Genomic DNA, 23,602 nt, shown 5'->3' on the forward strand with positions numbered 1-23,602 from the left:
AGATAGATAGACAGATAGACTCTACCAGATTAAATACTCTTTAAATAGGCAATAAAAAAGAAGCCTACTGAGATTTTGTATTCTCTTTACTGTTCATTTAATTGTGTGACTGTAAAGATAGAGTCTGCCTATGAGACATTTCAAACTGGATACCCTAGAGAAATCTCTAACACAACATGTCCAAAATAGAGCTCATTATCTTTCCCCTAAAACCCACTCCTCTTCCAAACTTTTCCATTTCTGTTAAAGACACCAATTTTTCCAGTCTCTCAGATTCATAACCTACAGAACAACTCTTAAGTCCCTCTCATCTCACATATCCAATTACTTTTGCCTGATCTTGCTTATTTCTACCTCCACAATATGTTAATTTGATATTCAGTCCCTTCTTTCCACTAACATAGCTACTATCTTAGTCCAAGCCCTCATCACTTCTCACCTAGATTATTGCAGCAAACTCCTAACTGATTTTTCTACCTCTAGTCTCTTACCACTCCAGTCCATCCTAAACACACTCCCTTCTCCCAGCTCTAGCTGTTCCTCATGCCTGGAATTCTCTATCTCCTCATCTTCACCTCCTGGCTTTCTGGACATCCTTCAAGTTTCAGCCAAAGTCCCACCTTTCCTAAGTCCTCCTTAATCTTAGCACCTTCCCTCTGAGATTGTCTCCCTTTTATCCTGTCTATATATTGTTTGTACATAATTATTGGCAAGTTATCTCCTCATTAAACTGTCAGCTCCTTGAGAGCAGAGACTTTTTTTTTGCCAGTGCTCATTTAGCACAATTCCTAGTGACTGACTCAGAGGAATCTTGGAAGAAATGCTTTATGATGCCTTGATATTTCTAATTCCAAAAGATAGTAACACTATCCAGTCAGCCACATACTCTAGACTTCATAAAAGAAGTTTGAAAATATCAGAGCCATCATGATGGAAAATGCTATCTACATCCAGAGAAAGAACTATGGAGTCTGAATGCAGATAAAAGCATACTGTTTTCTCTCTTCCTTTTCTTCCTCATGGTTTTTTTTTCCTTTTGTTACAATTCTTCTTTCACAAAAGGACTAATATGGAAATATTTTAATATGATTTTACATAGACTATATTAGATTGCATGCCATTTTGGGGAGGGGGCAGAGGGAGAGGGAAAAATTTAGCACTCAAAATCTTATGGAAGTTAATGTTGAAAACTAAAAATAAATAAATTTTTTAAAAATATCAGAGCTATGATATGATCCTGTGACTAAAAATGACCTCCTCTCATTCTTAGGTCTTTAACTTCACACTCTCTATTGATTACTTGTCCCTTCTGCCTTCAAACTAGTTCTTTCACTTTTGTTTAACAGACATTCTCAGTACTTCCTTATCAAAAAACAAATAAAAATGCCCTTTCCCTTAATACCGCTACCTTCTTTAGCCACCCTCTCATCTTTCTCCTTCCGTCTTCCATGGAACTCTTTAAAATAGAGTAAACATATCCTGCCTCCACTTCCTATCCCTCTATCTAGTCATTCAACAAACATTTATTAAGACCCTGCTGAACATGGTGCTAAGTGCCGAAGGAAATATCACATTTAGATAACACAGGTTGTTGATTGTCTAGTAGTGGGATGGAATACAAATGCCAATAACTATTATGCATGATTTAATTCAGCATACCTTTGGTAAAATAACTACTGTATGCTAGGCACACTACCTGGTGTCAGGGACCCAAAAGCAACAAACCTTACAGTTCCTGTTCTCAAGATGACATCCTATCTCTGTGTCTTTGCTTGGGGTGTTCCCTATGCCTAGAAAACCTTCCCTCTCTCTCTTTACCTTTTGAATACCTGTTGCTGTTGTTGTTCATTCATTTTTCAGTCATGTCTGACTCTTTGTAACCCCATGTGGAGTTTTCTTGGCAAAGCTACTGCAGTGATTTGCCATTTCCTTCTCCAGCTCATTTGACAAATAAGGAAACTGGGACAAATAGGGTTAAGTGACTTGACCAGGGTCACACAACTACTAAGTATCTGAGGCCAAATTTAAACTCAAGACTTCCTGATTGCAAATTCATACTCTTACCTACAGGAGTTCTTAGATTTCAGAGGGTCTGTGAATTTGAAATGGAAAAACAAATTACATCTTTATTTTCACTAAGCTCTATCTGCAATTTAGGATTTCCTTCAATTATTTGAAAACAATATTCTGACAAAGCAGCCTCTAGCTTTTATCACATAATCAAGGGGGTCTATAACTCACCAAAAAAGTTAAAAACTCCTATTCTAGTCAGTCATTGTTCAACAGGGCCCAGTTATTGATCTGTTTATTCTGGGGCACATCACAGATACCTAATTGCAGCTGATTCAACTTTAAATGCTCCTTCTAAACATATATGTTCTTCCTAAGTGCCACTATCCAGCCTAGACTGCTTAGCCTAGGGTAGATTATCCAGGAGGTCACACCCACTGGTCACCCTGGTATTGGACCTTTCTTAAATTTACATCAGAGCTTTCAACTAGTGGCCTCAGAAGGTTGCTATAATCAATTAATTTTTTGGCCCACCAGGTAATATCTTTGCTCCTTCCTTTGCTCAAATTCTCCTTGGATCCTTGGCTTCAGGAATGAGTGTACCAAGCTTTATTTTCACTGTTATAAATAGCATCATTCATATTTTTTTAAGTATTCAAATTTCAAGCTGTGTTACCTAATCTGTTCATATTATAGAAGGTCTTTTTATGGTCATCATTTTGGTCCCTAACTACCTGCATATTGACCAATGTACTTTAAAAGTACTTTGAAACCACAAGAGTAGAATATCAGTGTTACTGTCCTAAACAGATCAAAACACCTTACTGATGAAGGGAGATGGTTTGTTTTGCCAGTCATTACAAATCAGCCCTATTGCTTTTGGCAGAATTAATCAAGCAACTAAAGGAATTCAACCATAGAAATAGTGTCACCCTTTCATTCTACCAATGTCCTAAATAACAAACAGATGAGCATGAAAGAAGATCATGGTTCTACCAGAGAACCCTCAAATAAGGTATCAACAAGGTTCTTTTTTATACCACCTTGAAAGCCTTGTTTGCCCAAGTCAGCCCATTTAATACTGTACACTCTCATCCATATCTACCTGGTCCTGTAAGCAAAGAAGTAAATATTTAAGAGCCTTTCTTCTTTATGCATATTGATGTCTTTCATTAATAGTAATAATGCAGCTGGAGACAATTATGATTTTTAAACGTGTTTCCAGAAGGGCCAGTATATGACTGATGGTCATGAAATTTTCAATCTTGCTATATAGTAGAAAAAATCCTGGACTGAGACTTGTCCAGCACTGTCTAACTTCATAGTTATAGACCATTCATTTAACCTGTAGGAGACTCAAATTCCCATTTGTAGAAGAAAAATATGGGCCTGACTACATGAGAAACTGAGTAGTAATAATGAGATGCAAGATGATGAAACGAAGATCACAGGATTTAGTTTCAGAGAATCTGTATTTAAATTCTAGATCTAGAACATATATTGCTTTTGTAAAATTCGATGAGTTTCTTTTCCTATGTGGGCCTCAGTTTCCTTACCTATAAAATTAGGGAATTAGAGAAATGATCCCTAAGGTCTGTTCTAGTGCTAAATCCTTTGATTGCTGAGGTATTTTTCAGCTTTGAAATTTCACAACTTTGAGTCCCTTCTCCACTGAATAAAATGAAGTTTTTCTTAAATTCACAGGAGAAACTATCTGAAAAATAGTTTAGATATGTGATTGGCTGTCAGTTTTTGTTTTAAAAGAAAAAAAATTATCCCTTCCATTTCTCAGACTTGTCTATCACCTCTTCTCATTTCCTAGCAATCAATATTTTTGCTCAAGGATGTGCATCTATAAAGCCTTAAAGTGGGGCTTCTTAACCTCAGTCCAAAGACCACCAGAATCTATGAAGTCGGATGGGAAAAATATTAAACCTGTATTTTCACTAACTTCAAAATAAAATTTAGCACTATTAAAAAAATTTTTAAAACATTATTCTGAAAAGGAGTCTATAGATTTCACCAGACTGCCAAAGGAATCCATCACACACAAAGGAAGTTAAGAATGTTTTCCTTAAAATGTTGCTTCACCCCACCTCCACCCCCCCCCCATTTGGAATGAACAAATCATCCTATCATATAATCCCTACCTGTATGTCTGACTGCTATGTAGACTTCATAGATGGCCGTCAGAACCCTCCCACTTTAACATCTACCTTCAAACTCATATGCCCTTCTTGCCTCTAAAATAGCCTAGTCCAACCTTGCTCTTGTGTCTAGTCACTCAGCCTTAGACTCTGTAAGTCTATTTGAATTCAGTTATGGACTTCATTTGTGAAGTCCATAAATATAGTGAAGAATGTTTATTTATTTTTTCTACAGTCTTACAGACTGTGCAGATATTGTATAGCAAACAGTGTGTCCCTTAAACTATATTGTGAACAAAATCACATCATAATATTGAGAGCCAGTACAGCAGAATCCTGTAAAGTTCCCAACATTACAGAGCCAAGAGATGCATAATAGTTGCCATAGACAGTCCTCTTATCTTTCTTTTGGAAGTTAATGTTAATAAGAGTAATAGTTCTGAAATCTTCCTTTTCTTTAGTTCTCTTGGCTTGTGGGCATCTATGTAATGCCTCCTTCCTTTTTTGCTTAAGAGTTATGTATTTTCTATTCTGAATAGAAAACGATTTCTTAATTTCCAAATCTAATGCTCTTTCCTTAGTCCTCATCCTACTTGACCTGTCTCCAGCCTTTGACACTATGGATAACTCTCTTCTTCATACTCTCTTATCCGTAGATTCACGATACTCCTCTGGCCTTGTTCTTCTCCTACCTGTCTGACCACTTCTTCACAGTTTTCTTTGATGGATCTTCATCCAGGTCATACTTTCTAACAATACGTGTCTTAGAGGGCTCTATCCTGCACCATCTTCTCTTCTTTTTCTATATACTTCTTCACTCGGTGATCTCATCAGTTCCCATGGATTTAATTATCATCTATGGTGATGATTCTCAAATCTACTTATCATCCCTAACCTCTCTCCTGACTTCTACTCTTATGCCTCCAACCGTCTATTTGAACATCTCAAATTGAATGTCCCATAGAGATCTTAAACTCAATAGGTCCAAAAGTTAACTCATTCTCTTTACCCCAAAACTGTTCCTTCCTCCAAATGTTCCTGTTACTGTAAAGAGTACCACCATCCTCTGCCCTGCCTAAGTCAGTCACTCAGCTCCTCATTCTCTGTCACCCCGCCATATATGTTCTGTTGCCAAGATGCCCACTTTCCTCTTACACTACCACTACCCTGGTAGAGGTATTCATCACCTCATGTCTGGACTGTTGCTGTATCCTTCTGGTTTGTCTACATGCCTCAGGTCTCTTCCCACTGCAGTGTATCCTACACTCAGTGGTCAAGTTTGTCTTCCTAACATACAAGTCTGACTATGTCTTCCCCCTATTCTATAAATGCCATTGGCTCTCTATCCCCCCCATTTATCTTTGAAAGCCCTACATAACCTTAGCTTCTCCTCCCTTTCCAGTCCTCATACACCTTACTCACCTCACACATTCTTTTACAAGACACTCCATCTTTTAGCATTTTCAGTGGCGATCCTCCATGTCTAGAATTCTCTCCCTCCTCATTTCTGCCTCCTGTCTTCCTTGGTTTCTTTCAAGTCTGAGCTAAAATCTCACCTTCTTCAGGAATCCCTTCTTGCTCACCCATTAATGCTAATGGCCTTCATCTCCCTTGATTGTCTTCAGTGTTGCCTGTCTTTATCTTGTTTGTACAAAGTTGTTTTCCTCTTTTCTCCCTCATTAGACTGTGAGCTCCTGGAAGGAAGGGACTGTCTTTTGCTTGCCTTTGTATCCCCAATGCTTAGTCAGTACCTGGTACATAGCAGGTGCTTAAATACTAACTGACTAGATTTTTACCTTCTTTAGTGGCTCTGGCAACTTGAGTTGATCTTTGAAGTATAAAAATTTTACCATAAAGAAGAGTGTTTGCAGGAATATTTATGTATGTCTAGACATGTTACTTTTATGTTTGTCAATTCACCCTCTTTCCTATGATCTTTTATTTTATGACTGAAGTGAGCTGTCAGGCACAACTCTCTACTGGTCACTAAGATTCCATAGTCTTCTCACGTAACAAGATCACCATAACATCTAGGGACTTGGATTGTCAGCAGTGTCGTTCTGTGCCCCTCAGCACTGTAAATGTTACCTCCCTAACTGACATCTTTGAAAATTCATCAACCTGTCAGTACTCTAGGTACAATAAGGAAAAGACACAAGATATAGCCCCTGCTTTCTTAAAGTTTACATGTTAAGGAAACATAATGCACATTAATCTTTTTTTTTTGAGTTGGATTCACATTTTATATATATTATTTTTGCATCGCCCAAGCACATAGCCCAGTGCCTTGCACATAGTATGTGTTTAATAAGCGTACTTATTGATTTGTAATGCCCCACATATTGCGTCTATACATTATCTTTCACTCTTAAATTTCTGATTTCCTTTTTTTTCCTTTGTTACCCTTTAATAGATTGAACATGAGTATCATAAGGAAGTAGTTAGTAATTTGCATCCCCTATCTTTATGGTTGAAAAAAAAAGTTTTCAAGAAAAAAAATTGACCTTTAATGCAAATGCAGCCAGTAAGGCCCATCATCATCTCACATAGCAATTTTCAGGGTTGTTGTATGTCATTTAGCCAATAGCCAGTTTTATTAATTCATAAACTATACCTTGAAAAAAATAGGTAAAAGTGATAGTAAGCAGATAGCTTGTAAGTACTGTGTCCACATCTGCTGTGATTTCATTAATGGTACAAGACTCACTGAGTGAATGGTGCAATGATTTTTCATCTCACATTTAGAGTTCTGCTACAACCACTAAGACTGGCCATCAGGGGCAATCTAGCAAGTGAATTTATGTAAACTGAGGTATCATCCTACTGAAAGTCATTTAAGATTATCTTCAGCATCAGGAAACTTAATCTATAGAAAAGAATGTTGCTTCTTAAATTTTAATATACCTGCCATTATAAAGGTAGCTTCTCCAATATTCCTCCAACATTCAGCCACTTCCCTCCCTCCCTCCCCCACCCCCTCTCTCTCTCTTTCTCTGTCTCCTTTCACAAATGTGTACAACCACAGCAGGAACTAGCATTGTAATAAATATCTATTCCTAGATTATTCTACTAAAGGAAGAGAAATAATACTTTTTTCTTTTTAAATTCTTGACCAGAGGCCAATGTAAGTTGGCCTCTTTCTGCAACTTATTACTTTAGACAATTGGTTGAGGCACTGAGATATTAAGTGACTTGCCTAAAGTCATATAGCCATTTATGTGTCAGAATCAAGACTTGAACCCAGGTTTTCCTGACTCCAGGGTTAGCGCTGAGTGACCCTGGGCAAGTCATTTAACCCCATTCACCTCAGCTTCCTCATCTGTCCACTAGACTGTCTGCCATTCTCTGATGTATATTGCAAGGTATTCAAAGAAATTCACTTGAGCAGTTACTGGTTTTATCTAGATTCAAGTACCTTTGTTTGGCGAGAATAAAGTTCACATTTTTAAAGAAGTGAAAATTGTTCAATATGTAATTATTTCCTTATCAATTATATTTTTATACTCTCCTGATTATCTGGCACTCATTGCTTTACTTTACATTTAGCTCGGCAGGAACTGTTTTAAACATTATTATTGCAAAGAAAAATCAAAAATCAAAGTGAATTCTTAGTATTATACTTGAAGCAAGGGAAGGTGCATTTGCTGAAACAGCAGCCAAGCATTGTGCTATAGAACTAACTCACAGCTTGATAGAAAGTCCCTGCTGGGGAGGAAATGTAGGGGAACTGGCAGAGTTTTGCTACATCTGCTCCCTGCTGCTAATAAGCTTTAACCTGTTTCATTCTTATTATGCTTACTGTTTAGATATTTTGCTTCCAAAATTAATTCCTCAGCTAGGAGAACACATGAAAGAGAGTGTGATTTGTGAAGTAGGGCTACTTAAAAATTAAAAGCTATCAGCAAAGGAGATTAAAGGCTATAATGAATAAAATGGTTACTTAATATCAGATCCGTGACTGAGGCTCAGGTGGAAAACCTGGAGAGTCTCTCTGTCTCTCTCTGTCTCTCTCTCTCTCTCTTTGTCTCTCTCTCTCTCTCTGTCTCTCTCTCTCTCTGTCTCTCTCTCTCTCTCTCTCTCTCTCTCTCTCTCTCTCTCTCTCTCTTTCTCTCTCTCTCCTCTGTCTATCTCTCTCTGCTTTCACAAATGTGTACAGCTACAGCAGGATCTAGCATTGTAATAAATATCTATTCCTAGATTATTCTACTAAGGGAAGAGAAATAGTAGATACTTTTTTCTTTTTAAATTCTTGACCAGCTATTGCCATAGTTCCATGGTTGAAGGAATGCATTAATTTAACTATAACATTTAAATACAGATTTAAGGACTGATGCTAGCCACTGTTCACCTTGAAAGTTATGTTTCTTTTCCAATAATATATGCATGAGAGTCCTAAAGAAAGGCTAATATTTGAGAAAATTTGCTTAATTCCTATGATATTTTTTAAAAATCTTTAGTGCCCCTTACCTTAATTGCTCATTGTACAAGGATGTTGCCAGGAAGGTATAATATTTTATCTATGAAATATTTTATACTTCTCATAGGAAAATGTATTGTTATGACCTGCACTATATTTAATTATCTTAAAGATTGTCATGCTCTATTTACTAAGAATTTTCCCAAGCAATGTAAATTGGTATGAATAATGGGTGATTCTTCAGGGTTTTTTTAAGCCCACAATGCATTCATTATATCTCCTAGATGTAATGGTAAATTGCTTTTGAAGATTTCATTAGCATTAAATAAAACTTAAACCACTTGAAAAGGGCAGGAAATTTTAATATTAGTAAAATACGTAATAATCCTTTTAATTTCTTTCATTCACAGTAACCCTGAGCAACAGGTCGATTTATTTTATCCATTTTCCCTTGGGGGGATCTGAGGCAGCAAGGAAGGGATGCCTTACCCAGAGCTACCCACTGTAGCTGCACTGTAGCCACAGTGCTACAGTCCTACACCCAGTGCTACAATATTATTATCCAATAACATTTAGACTGGAGAAAATTATACTAGATATTAATATTGGTTAGAATTAGTTGACTTACATGGGGCTAATGGAGCTAACAAAGTTCATAGATTCATTTCTATCACAGGACTATTATTAGCCACAGGTTGTATTCCTAAGGCTGACCAGCCATTTTGCATACGCATTCCATGATCGTAACAGAAGCCAGACAAAAGATTGTGGATGAATCCCTGGGAAAGAAATGTGTTTTCTTTTTTAAAATAGCAACTACACCACAAACACCATGTTCTACTGATGGGCATGAAAAGTACCATCCTCATATGTGCTGGACAGCATTATCATCATCAACTCATTAACAAGAAAGCATTTGTCAATTGCCAACAATGTGTATGGTATTATTCTAAGCCCTAGAAATACAAAGACGAAAACCAAAATAGTCCCTGTCCTTGAGGAGCTTCCATTTAGCATATAGGTTAATTAATTAAAGTAATTAAATACATAATATATACAAATTAAATAAAAAGTAATCTCTGGAGTAGTGAGAAGCCACTAGCTGCTAGAGGAGGTAATTAGGACCAGCCTCTTGTAGGAGGTGATGTTGTAAGAGGACTCCAATGCAGGTGGGGGTTCTAAGGTAGAAATGAGGTGAGAGTGAGTTTGGACCTAGGGGACAGCCTATGCAAAGGCACAGAGACAGAGAATGGGTCGTCTTTTATGGGAAAAAGCAGGTCGACTACTTTGGCTAGAAAATAGAATATATAGAATAATATGTAATAAGCTAGGAAAGGTAGACTGGATGCCTCCTGTGAAGGGCTTTCTATGCCAAGCAGAGGAGTTTGCACTTTATCCTACAGGCAAGAGTGGCATGCTGTTCTTCAAACGGAAGACAGATTTATTCGATCTCTAACAAAAATGCCTATGAAAAGTTCTACTTCATTATTTTTTAATGACATGCTGACAAACTTTCTGCAGAGAAAATCAGGCTACTCAAGGATAATGTACATAGTTACCAGTTAATGTCAATTTTACATAATCAGGAGCAGCTGTGTGATGAGGAAAGATGGAAATAGCCCAAGAATGGGTCTCTCTTTACTCATTTCCTACAATTACAACACACAGCCATGTAAACAAGACTGAAGAAGGAGGAGTCAAACTAAAATAGCTGCTCCCTTATTAATAACATGAATAAATTTGCTCACATACTTATATTATCCTTTTTTAAAGCTAAAACCTCTTCAGGGGTAGTTGTTTTTTTCTGGGTAACTGCCAGTGCCCAGTGTACTGTGCCCACCTCAAGAAAGACACTTATCCAGTACTGTGCCACTGTAGGAATGCTTTCCTTTTGAGCATCTTTCTTAGCCTCATTTCAAAACCACCTTTTCAAAATTTGTTGAATTTTATAAACTTCTTTTGGTACATCTCAAGTCTGGAAATACATAGTATCACTACAGGTTGTGACTTTGAAATTTGAACAGAAATTTAACACCTTTTTCTCATAAACCCAGCTCTTGCTAGGCACATTCAGTCTTTCATTTTATGAAATTAAAATGAAGGTAAAAATTAAGCCCACTGAGAAAAGTTGCGTAACAGGGATTTCCTAGATTGGTATAATAATAGCATAAATTGCCAAATAGCACACTATTTTCAATCTTATGAACATAGCTTTGAGACAAGTAACTCTCATTACCATAACCAAATCACTTGAACAGAAACATGTTCATTATAATATTCTTATTCAACTCACAGGGCATATTTACTACTTATACTTTAAGCAAGATATCATGAAAAAAAATCAGGATGATCCAAGAGAAGTAGTTAAGGTGGACAGGATGTACAATTATAGCAGATCATTTTTCAGATGTTTTCAGCATCTGACTCTTTGTGACTCCCTTTGGGTTTTCTTGGCAAAGATACTGAAGTGGTTTGCCATTTCCTTCTCCAATTCATTTTACAGATAAGGAAACTTGGGTAAACAGGACTAAGTGACTTCCCCAGGGTTACATATCTAGTGACTGTTGAAGGTTTGATTTGAACTCAGGCCTTCCCGACTTCAGTCCTGGCACTCTATCCACTTCACCATCTGTACCAGATGCCTATTTGAGAACTAATGTACCAATATCTATTAAGCATAATGAAATAGAGAAATTCCATGAAGAATCCAGTTAAACACTCAGTTGTCAGTATATACTTTGATACTCAGTGACTTCAGTGCAAAGATGGGAATAGATAAGAATAGTAGAAAATATTTTGAAGCATACAGATTAGGAATAAGAGATGGAAAGTTCAAAAATGTACAAATTTTACAAAAGCCTCATCTCTATACAACATGAATGCTTTCTTCAAAAAATAATTTTTAAAATATCTCTACATGAAAAGTACCAAATAACATCACAAAAATTTTATTGATTTTATTTATAATAGATAGGAAGTGACTCCTTACTAATGTTAGAGTCATTCCTGAATCAATACCAACTTATTAGAGCAAAGATCAAAATTAGTGGAAAACCAGAAGAAAAAATAAAAATGAATGAAATATGTAATATATAATTAAACTCCAACCTATTTAAATAAGATATTAATAACAAATAGAATAGGGATAGAAGAAAGGACATGTATTGTCTTTACCATACCAGTTCTCACCTTTATTCTGAGCTCCAGAGCTGCACCAACTGCTTTTTCATCATTTTCAATTTAATATCCTATAGGTAACCCAAACCTAACATGTTAAAAAAATCTCATCATCTTTCTCCCAGATCCAGCCCTCTTCCAGACTTTTATATTTCAATCAAGGGCACCACAATCCTTTTAATCAGCCAGGGCCACAAGCTCCTTTGGTGTTATCCTCAACTCCTTAGTGTGATGCACTCCACATATGTAATCAGGTAAAAATATTGTCAGTTCTAATACCACAGCATCTCTCACATCTATACCCTATCGTCTCACACAGCCACCACCCTAGTTCAGACCCTGATCACCTCCTGCCTAGTCCACTGGCATAGGCTCCTAATTGGTCTCCCAGGTTCGTCTTTTCCTTTTTTAATCTATCCTCCATTCAGCGACCAAAGCAATTTTCCAAAACACAGATCTGAACATGATGCTCCCATATAAATTAATTCCATTGGTTCACTATTACATCTTGTGTTAAATACAAACTTCTCCATTTGGCATTTAAGGATATCCACAACCTTTCTCCAGCTTGCTACCTCTCTAGCCTTATTATACATTATTCCCCTCTACACACCCAACAGACAAACAGAACTGAAGTTCTTGTAGTTCCTGACAGGACATTTTTATCTCCTGATATCATTGCCATTGCACAATCTTCCCCCTGTGCCTAGGGCAGCATGGGGGATAGGGGATGGAGGGGGCAGGGCAGCTTAGGCAAAAGAGTGCTTAGAATGCACTCCTTCCTCCTCATTTCTTCCTCTTAGAATTCCTAGTTTACTTCAAAACTGAGCTCAAGCACTATTTTTTACAAGAAGCCTTTCCTGATCCCTACAGTTACTAATGCCTTCTCCCCACAAAATTACCTGGCATTTATTTGGAATATAGCAATATATGTACATGTTGTCTCCACAAGTAGAATGTAAACTTCTTGAGGTCAGGGACTGTTTCATTTTTGTCTTTGTTATTCCTGGCACCTTAGCCTTGGCAGATAGTACCTAATAAATGTATATTCATTGACTAATATTGATTGATTGATAACAAAGAGAATGAGTCTAAAAAGCACCATAGATATCAGACACTTGAATCACTTGCCAAGTGAAGAGCTACGACAACCAAGAGAAATATGATTCATTGGGGCAGCTAGGTGGCACAATGAACAGAGCACTGGCCCTGGAGTCAGGAGGACCTGAGTTCAACTCTAGCCTCAGACAGTTGACACACTTACTAGCTGTGTGACTTTGGGCAAGTCACTTAACCCCAATTGCCCTCCAAAAAGAAAAAAAAAGGCATATAATTCATTTATGAAATCCCACAGAAAAAGGATGATGAAAGATTATATACAATATTACCTCATAAAATAAAGTAACAGAAAATAAAGCAAAGAAAGTATATTGAGAAACCTAACTAAGCAAAACATCGCTAGGACATTAAAGGATGATACTGGAAGGAATACAACAAACAGAAGAAAGATTTAAAAAAAGGTCTGCAAAGATTTTTATAACACCATTTTTCACCAGCATGAATGATGAAACTACCCTTTAGACTCTCACATCACAGTTCTGAATACGTTTACAGTGTGGAGGAAAAGGGAAACAAGTTGGGGAAAAGCAACTTGATTCAAATAAGTGGACATAGAGCAAAGCTGGAATGGAAGCCATGGAGTTGTGAGGGCATCTCTGTGTTGAGGGCATCATGATAATGGTATTAAAGAATAGACAGGCTTTCTGCAAGAAATATTACACATTAAAGTACATCTTTACCATCATACAATCTACTTAAATCTGTGGATAAAATAATATACCCTTTTGTTTATTCACTATAAAAATCACCAGATTTCTGGTTTTATTAGATTTCTTAAAGCAAAACGCTGACCTTTCAGAAAGTGATGTTTAGTGTGTATATCAAAATTTCACAAGTTTCCTTGAAAGATATAATAGAGAGGCTATTCAGTGACCATATATAATTAATACCAGAAAAGGCATAGAACAGGGACAAATATGCTTGCCCAAGGTATTTGCTGCTCCATTGGAGACCTAGCAACAGAATCCAAGTTAAAAAAGGATTCTCTATAAATGGTGAGGTTCTTCAGAAGTTCCTACTTGTAGATAACTGTTGGTTGCATCGTTTCAAAACAACACAGACTCCTAGATGAGATCCATAAACATCCAAAAAAGTTTGTCCTAATCATCTACACAGCAAAACAGAAGTGGATGAATAATGCCTGTTCTTTAGATTATAATATATGGAGAGATAGAAAAGCTATAGAATTCATTCATCTGTGTGTATATCTTATCCATATACTGCAAAAGGATCATGAGTTGGACCCAGAATTAAACATGGATACAAGAGTGGACTAGGCTGCCTTTGGGAACATGCAAAGCTCATTTAATAACTCTAACATTTCTCCCTGAAACAAAGTCCCATCTTTTAAATACAGTATTCTGCTGTGTTGCATTATTGTGAGTCAGAGAAGCCTATAATCTACAAAGAGTTAAAAATTACCATCTCTCAAAAAATAATAGAGAAGCATGTGGAAAGTGTAACCTATAAAAATAAGAAACTATGAAGGGAAGGGAACATCACTAATTAAGCATCTAGCTTATGCCAGACATTGTGCTAAACACTTCATGATTGTTATATCGTTTGGTCCTCACAGCAACCCTGTGATCTAAGTGCTATAAATTATTATCCCCATTTTGCAGATGAGGAAACTGAGGCAGATAGTTTAGGTGACATGCCCAGGGTCACACAGCTAATAAGTACTTTTTGGCCAATGTTGAACTCAAGTCCTTCTGACTCCAGTCCTAGCACCAGCTAGCAAGGATGTCATCAAAGGAATATATAATAAAAATGAAAGATGAACTGGTCATGTGACAATAGTTGGTGGGCAGCTCATGTGCTAGACTGGTATTAAGTCAAATCACTACTTTTACGTACTTTATTAAGCACCATGTGCTAGGCTCTGTGCTAAATGCTGGGGATGCAAAGAAAGGAAAAAATAGCCTCTAACCTCAAGGAGCTCACAACCAAATGGTGGAGAATATATGCAAATGACTGTGTACCAGCAAAATATATACAGGCTTACTTAAAGGTAATTTCGAAGAGAAGATATTTTCATTAAGGGGTACTGTAGCAGCAAGCACCCCAAGCCTCCCCAGGGTCGCTGCCACCACAGGTTCTTGGATCTGCTTTGCTAAAGGAAAGCAACTCAAAATGGGTTAACAAGCTTACTTTAATCAGTCAAATATGTATCGTTTACCTAGTTCAGGGGGAAAAGGTCAGCACCCTGAACTTCAAAGTATACAGGCAGAATTATCAAGACAGAAACAGATCAAGTAGACAGCTTTCCAAACTGTCCAACCATCACATCCATACCAAATCAACATCTGGGTTTTTCAAAGCCGGGGGGCTCTGGACAACGGCTTCCCAGAATCCAGATCAAATCACAGAACACTTCCCAAAGTGAGCCCCAAAACAAAGCTACACATCAGGGCTTATATAGCCTTCTCCTGGCTCAAAGAATGTAACAACCTTATTGACTCACTGGCTAATCAAGAAGTATCTACTGAAAAACAAGCCCCCCCCCACCCCAGGCTCCAGGTGCACTTTAGCCTAGAGGCAGGGAAGATCTTCAAATTTACATTCCCATTACAGGTACATGAAAAGGTTCCTTGTAGAAGGTAGGATTTTAGCTGGAACTTGGAGGAAGCAAGTAGGCAGAGATGAGGAGGGACAGCATTCCAGACATGATATCCTCTCAATATCAAGAGAGAGGGAGGTACCTAGCCCATTGGATGAACTCTCCTCCCCCAGCATACCCCCATAGCAAACTTATTGGAGAACATGGACAAGAGTTGTCTGGGATGGGGAGAAATGGATAGATTGTGACTACCCACCACTGGAAGAAACATCCACATTAATTAAATCATAGATCTGTTGGAATATTTATGTATTCTTCCAGTGATGCAATATGACTAAAAGTTGTGAAATAGAACAATTTTTTTTTTGGACGGAAGAGGACAGGGCAGTTGGGGCTAAGTGACTTGCCCAAGGTCACACGGCTAGTACATATGTCAAGTGTCTGAGGCCAGATTTGAACTCTGGTTCTCCTGACTCCAGGGCCGGTGCTCAATTCATTATTCCACCTAGCCGTCCCTAGAACAATTTTGAAGAATTGAATTTGAAGGCGATGGAGAGACACATGTTAGACATGTGTAGGTTATAACAAATAACCGAGCAAGAATTGCTCAAGAAAGATAATGTAAAAGTTGTTCTCAGAGAACTGTATGAACAAAAAAAGTGGATCAGCCATTCAGCAAGAGTACAAGATAAATAGATCATCTGTGTGCTCCAGAATATCCAAGAAATATCAAATGAATTAGGGGAAGATCCTCAACATATTGGATTGGTCTCATCTCTCCCATAGAGGATTTCCAGGAGGACATGGAAAAGAGTTGGACAAGATGGGCCCCTTGGATGTGTTTTCATTTGTACTTGGGGCGGGGGGAGCAGTACCCATATCTGTGATATCACAAATCCTCTACACAAAGAGAATCACAGAATTTTAAAATAGGAAAGAATTTCATCTAGGACTAGAAAAGCTTTCTAATCTAAACTGTCCCCAAAAAAGGAATCCCTAGCACGATATAATAACAAATGATCATCTGGCCTATTCCTGATGCCATCAAGTGAGGTCTAATTAACCATGAATCTCATGGCAAAGCAGGATTAATCCCTAAATACAATTTGGATACTCCTCTTAAGTTCTAAAATGATTACATTTATCATAAATGTTATGTACAACATTTAACTTGTGATTGGGTAGTATCACCAGTAACATTTGCCTGCCAATAACTAATTAATACAGTGAAAGAATTATGCCCTGTTACCTATTATTCTATTCAAGAATTTCAATCCCCGTTTATTGCTTAAACCCCTAGATATCTTAGTCAAGTATATTTCAATTAATTCAGTTAATATAAGCCTTACAATTCCATAAATGTGCAAATTTCCCCATGTCAACAGACCAACCTGACCATTATCCTGGACATTACTTTCATCCAACCCATCTCCTAGAAATCTTCTCCTGCTAAAACCTTCTTGTTTACCCCCACCATCCATCCACTTCAACTGCACTATCTCCAGAACTTCCCCTTTCCATATATGTTTTAAAGCTAATAAAATCACCTTTCATTGACAGGTCCATGACTGCATTCTCCATTCTTAAACCAACCCCAGTGATATTCCAACAATTGACATTATATTGGTGGATAAATCAAATTTAGAGAGATCCATTTGAAGGCCCCCCCCCCATTATTGGGAAGATGACGTGAGAAAGGTCATTGAGGGAATAAGTGATGTTAGAAGAAGGTGAAAATGTTGGGCATTATACTGGAAACAGCCATAGATTTTTCTCTTTCTTTTGTGTTTTAAATGAATAAAAATCCCCCAATTCTATAGGAATGACAGCACTTTTCTTGAGAGTAAATTGGAGACTTTGTTATCTTAAAAGTTTCTGAAAAGCACAATAATAGGCACTAAGAGATATAGCCAGTCTTTAGCAGCTCCATCACTGTGCACAGTATCTCAAATTTTAAAAGAACCTAGTGTTCTCTGAGAATAGTGGGCTATGTGACATTCTCTATGTAGTCATTCCCTATGAACGCTTATCATTTGTTGTCTGAAAATGCACTTTATCTTAACTTTAAGGTCCTTGTTTTTCTTCCCATAGACAAAATGGCAGCTAAAGACATGCAGAAATATAAAGTACTTGATTTAACAACCTTGGCCAAGGAGAACAATGGAGGAAAGTTTGTCTCAGTGTTTGATTTGACCTGAGAGAGAGTCCCTAGACTTATTTTCTAAACAGGACCTCAGCACCTGGGGCCAGCAAAGTGGCCTTTAAGCTTGAATGAGCAAGGTGTTTTTTTTTTATTATTTCCCCTAGTGCAAAGCTCCAGTATTTCATCTTTTCAAACTCTTTTACAGCACTCAGTTCAGAATTATATTGACAAGGGTGGAATTTATCTCCTGAAGGAGAATACTATGCTTCTGTTAAGTGCTAATATAACATTTATGTGTTGGTACCTTAATAACAGCCCCAGCTTACCTAATGAAAGTACTGAAAGCAAACAGTACTCTGTGAGATTTTATTATGACTGAAGTGACTGCAATTTGAGGCCAATTATCCCTATTTTTGTTCCCATATCAAAAACAGAGATGCTAAAGCAATTGCTACATGTTTGGTGTGGAATTAGGTTCCACTATCGTTAATCTACAAGTAAGTGCATTTTTCATGTAAACAGCTCGCGAGGGTCAGGCAGAAGAGCTGTTTCTGTGAAAAATGCTTGTCAATAACTTTGTGAGTGAATTTTGAAATAAAGTGCCTGTAACCTGTCATTATTCCTTCCTCTCAAAGTCGAGAGTAAGTGGATGAAAATTGAGCATGTGAATTGAAAGCAGGGTGAGTGTTATGGCCTTATCGACTTGAGGTAAAATGACTGTTTTAACTTGTTATTATTTTTCCATTCAAAGGTCAGGCAATGTGCAGTATTCCCAGTATAGACTGCAGTGTAAGCAAATTGGTATACAAAAAGGCTATTACCCATACTCACAAAGCAGAGGAAAATATAAGTCACAAATATCGAGTGGACTTGTAATCTCTGAGAAAAAAAGAAAACACCCAACAGAGTTCTGAAAAAGTATGGTTATAGGAAAGTAAGCATAAGTCATCAAAGAAGGAGAAAATATAAACCTGTTTAAATTAAGGTGCATGTGTGCAGAATAGGATAGGTAAAGTTAGCTCTTTTCGTGACCATTTTACCAAAAACATAAAAGTCCACTTATGCTCTAAAGGAATGAATTATAGGAACATGCTTTCTCTGTGAGGAATGCTTGTATTCAACATGCATAATAGGACATGCCACTCTGAGAAATCAGATATGTTGCTTGAGGTAAAATGCTTCAAATTTCATTTCATATTTTAAAGTTTTCACATTTGGATAAAAGATTAAATGGAAGTTATTATCTGCTATATATAAATGCATATGATGAGATGTATGGTTTATTTTTTTCAAAATTGGAATATTGCTGCATTTGTCTTTTTCACTAGGGAAAAAAATTAGCAAAGCTTCCAAGCTCCAAAAACTTTTTTTCTGGGTCTTCTGCATTTGACTTTCACTTTTAAGAATGGCTTAATAACTTGGACACTTTTGAGGTTTATAAACAAAACTTTCTTGCTTACAAATAACAGATCTGTGGGACTCAAGATATTTCTTCCTATTATTGGATGCAGTACCTTCTTTTTTCAGAAGAATGTGTTCAGTGCTTTCAATACAAATAGCACCAAAATGTATCTGACCAAAAAATGTGAGAACGAACTGACAGAATTAGTAAAGAGGTTGTGGTGCTATATTTGGAGTTAAGTTGGTAAAGGAAATTTTTTTAATCTTCCTGTGGCTTTTCTCAGTAAAATTAAAATATATGTATATGTATATATATATATATATATATATAATGGTGTTTTCTTCATGGCTTCAGAATAACAGCTATATTTTTTCATTTCTTTTACACAAACATGAAATAATAGGAACATATCAGCTAAAAGTTCTGTGTTTACTATTAGCTTAGTCAGTCAGATCCCCATCTGATCCATTTTGCTATTTCTGCAAGCCAGAGACTATATAGCCTTCAAGTAGACATACCACCAGATATGTAAATGGACTGACAAAAAGCCATCATTACCAGGATGCAGGAGAGAGGAATAAATACTTAAAAGTACAAGCATTATTGGCAGTAGTTCCATAGCACTACCTTTGTACACCCAGGACTATGCATTTTACAGGATAAATACCAATATTACCAAATGAGATAATGTTTGTGAAAGCACTTTATAAACTCTAAAGTATCACACATACAAATAAAATTATTTGATCATGTCATGGAGATGACCCAGGGTTTTCAAAGATAATGCTATGCCCCTTGAGGGCAAGCTGCATCAAGTCCTAGTGAATTTGAAAGACTGTAGCTATGGTCCAAGTGACTACTATGACTGTCATGCTAGAACCAAACGAGCTAAATAGAAAGTGGTGTAGGGCCACCAAGTGATGACTGGTAGGCCAAGAAAGGAGATGTAGGATTGGCAATAGCAACTCATCAGTTAAAAGTATAAAATGGTCTTCAGTTCTAAATGGCCCTCATTCCAATAGAATGCCATTCCATAGTGGTGCTAACCAAAATGTGAAAAGGGAACAGAGGGTTTTGTTTTGTTTTTACCATCGACTAATATTACTTTAATTATTAAACTATTAACTATTCTCAATATATGTTCTCTGTCCAATAACCAAGGAGTGAATATACTACTAGAGGAACTGAACCATATCCATAATGACAGTCTCACTATAAATGACACCAGAAGGTATTATCATGATGTTTAATGCAAAGCAAAAAATCTTTCTGAAAGACAAAAATAGAGAAATGAGCAAACAGTTATTTCTGGCAAGTGGACAAATTTGTAATTACCTGCAGTGGCAGCTGTTCAGTGAGAGACATGATCCAACAAACCAAATCACTATTAATAATGCATTGCAGTCTTAAGTCTTATTGGTATACACGTGAATGTATTAAGCTATTTTGGTTTACATAAGTGTCTGTTTACATATTTACATATGCTTTGTTATAAATATGCATAATGTTTACACATAAAATCTTTTCTGCTCTGAAACATAGATGTTAGCAGAATACTTAGATAATCATTTACAGAACAAAGAAAAAATTGAATAAAAACCATGAATAAAAAAGTTCCAGCTATTTAAAATATAAACACCTGCATTTAAAGCATGAACAGCTAGTGATGATGTGTTCACATGTAGCTCTTGGGCGTAGTAGATGGATTGTAGTGAATGGGACATCCAGGCTACAGATTGTACTAATGTAATAAAATGAGCTAATATTTATATTATCAGCAAAGCAGAAACACTCAATATGGCCCCTTGGTTTCAACATGTTCTCAGATTCCTTTGTTTATATTAAGAGACTTTTGGAAGACTTGGCACATCCACTCTAAAACTGAGATTCCACCTGTTTTTATTCATTTTTAGGAAGACCACCATGAGACCTATGGCATCACCAGTGAGACTAATGGGATCCTGGTAATTGTGGTAGTTCCCCGTCTTCCTAGAGATTCTGCAATTGAGTGGCATGTCATCACAGTGGTGGATGAGCCACTTCAAAGAAAGCATTTCATATTGGAGAAGAAGTCTGAGAGTTGTCTAATTGAGTGTGAAACTGTTGAATCTATTTCTGCTTCCTGTGCCTGCATCTCCATTTCCTTGAGATGGGTGTCATCCTTTGGTTCTTTACCCGATTTAAACCAGGCTCTTCAAGATTTGGTGGCCATGTTCTTACAGGCAATGGCAAGATTATCTGGAGATAAAGGGATGATGCCACTGTGCTTTAGGACTTTCTATAAGAAAGACAGCATCGACATCACAGCTCTGCATACAGGTATGGTAACTGGGAAAAGAGAATGAAGAATGTTATATGTGCATGAATGCTTAACTTTAACACATAGTCTATGCAGAGTCATCACAAAGAATGAACATGTCACAGGGTAGAAGTCTGCCATTTATTTGGCAACAGTATTGGTCTACAGAGAAGTTTTATATTTCTTATAAGGCCATCTGTGGAAGGCCACTTGATCAAAAGTTCTTAATCAGAGGTTATGTTTTATTGTTGGCAGGCTATACAGGCAGAAGAGATGGTACATTTAGTCAGTAAATGACATGAACTGATATTTTGTTTTAATTCAGTTCAACTAATTTTTAGCATTTATTATATATACTCTTCTGGGTGCTGAGTATTTAAAGATTAAAAAAAGATTTTAAAACTACCCCTGTCTCCAAGCAGGGTGGTTGACACTTTTCACAAATGAAAATGGTTGAAAAATTTTATTATCACAGGGCCAGTTCCATACAAGGAGCACAGGTTAACCAAATGTATTCGTAATTTTCTATTCCAATGTCATCTAGCATTCCTATGGAGATATAACCTTCTTCACACCAAACTCCCTAACAGTTTTTCATTATATATGTAACTCTTGTCACCATAGGTATATTCCGGAAAAACTGTGTAAATCAAAATATATTTTAAATGCTGTAGGGGGATCTTGCTATTTGAAACCTTTGATAATGCAAAAAGTCCTAAATATTGAAGCATATTCTAATGTATTTCTTTTCTACCAATTTGATTGTATTGAGTTTGAATATTTTATTTGAATATAAACTGAATTCATTTTTTATTTTCTAATTTGGAGGGCAAAATCCAGTCACTGGTGCATTGTGAATTGGAAATCTGGGTAGAATAATAACAGAACTCTGTAATTTAAATTTTTCAAAACACTTTGACATACATTATCTCATTTGATTCTCACTACAACCCTAGAAAATAGATTAGGACTGGTAGTATTAGTCCCAGAAGATGAGCTGTTTAAGAAGAGCTTAGATAGTTTTCACAAGGTTACATAGCTAGATCAGAAAGAGTTGATCTAGAGCCTAAGCTTTCAGACTACTAGTCTAGGACTTTCCTACTCTGTCACTGCCACTTCAAATGCTAACTGAAAAGAAACACATGGATAATACACAGATGATTATTCTTTGTGAATACTATTGGAAGCTTTGGAACAGATTCACAAAGACCAGAAACTGCAGAATAATTTCAACATTTAATTTTCATGAGTTTCAAGTTGGGATGGGGTCAGAGTTTTTGCATCATGGCATGGTTGAACATTTTGTTGGCTTATTAGAAGCACCCAGATATAGTGGGATAGGGTTCTAGACTTTCAATCAGTTACAATCAAAGTTCAAATACAGCCTTTGCCATTTATTGCTTTGTACTGTTCAGGCAACTCCTAAGGACTTATCTGTAAAGAATCCTATCTATGTAGACCAATTACCATCTGCTATAAGTGAAAGGAAGTTCCCTCCTCTACTGTCTAAGGAAATCATAGACCTTTTGAAAATTTGCATAATCTTGTTAACTAAAATCCAAAATAGACTTAAAGTACTACCCTGTGACCATTTTGGATGGGGAGAGACATCAGATTTTATTTTCTTGACCTCTAAAATAATTGTAATTATATTTCTTTTACCTACATACACATTGAGGAAGGTAGGGAGCAATAAAGGGGGAAGAAGAGGTCAGATCTGTGATTTCATAGACAGAGAATTCCAGTGAGAGGGGCAGCTAGGTGGCACAGTGAATAGAGTGCCAACCCTGGAGTCAGGAGGACCTGAGTTCAAATCTGGCCTCAGACACTTAACACTTATTAGCCATATGACCTTGGGCAAGTCACTTAACCCCAACTGCCCTTCCAAAAAGCAAAAAAAAGAAAGAAAACATTCCAGTGAGAAAACTCTATTGACCAGTTTTGTTGTTGTTCAGTCTTTTCAGTTGTGTTCAACTTTTCGTGACCCCATTTTGCAGAGGAGGGACTGAGGCAAACAGTGTTAAGTGACTTACCTAAGGTCACACAGCTAGTAAGTTTCTGAGGATGTATTTGAACTCTGATCCTCCCGACTCCAGGCCCAGCACTCTATCTGTTGAGCCACCTAACTGCTTCCCTCTCAACCAGTGCAAATCAGTAGGGCACTAAGGGCACTAAGATGTTAAGTGACTTACTCAGGGTCACACAATCAGTATGTGTCAGAGACTATACTTAAAATCCATTCTTTCTGAGTAGAATCAGGCTCTATCTACTGTATACAGGGTAGATAGATAGATAGATAGATAGATAGATAGATAGATAGATAGATAG

At 36.9% G+C, this 23,602-nt stretch overlaps 1 protein-coding gene across 2 annotated transcripts in view; it reads left to right on the forward strand.

Moving 5' to 3' along the window:
* The window catches only part of DPH6 (diphthamine biosynthesis 6), a 499,664-nt gene that overhangs the window by 418,433 nt on the left and 57,629 nt on the right, over positions 1-23,602 (forward strand). For both annotated transcript variants that reach the window (XM_069097640.1, XM_069097641.1), the window contains exon 14: positions 20,889-21,294. In XM_069097640.1, the coding sequence (XP_068953741.1) occupies positions 20,889-21,294 (406 nt within the window). The remainder of the gene's footprint in view (positions 1-20,888; positions 21,295-23,602) is intronic.

This window comes from Petaurus breviceps, unplaced genomic scaffold (assembly GCF_028583685.1).
Source record: "Petaurus breviceps papuanus isolate PSGF00001 unplaced genomic scaffold, PetGlider_PUasm1.0 37, whole genome shotgun sequence".
NCBI classification, from domain to species: Eukaryota; Metazoa; Chordata; class Mammalia; order Diprotodontia; family Petauridae; genus Petaurus; species Petaurus breviceps.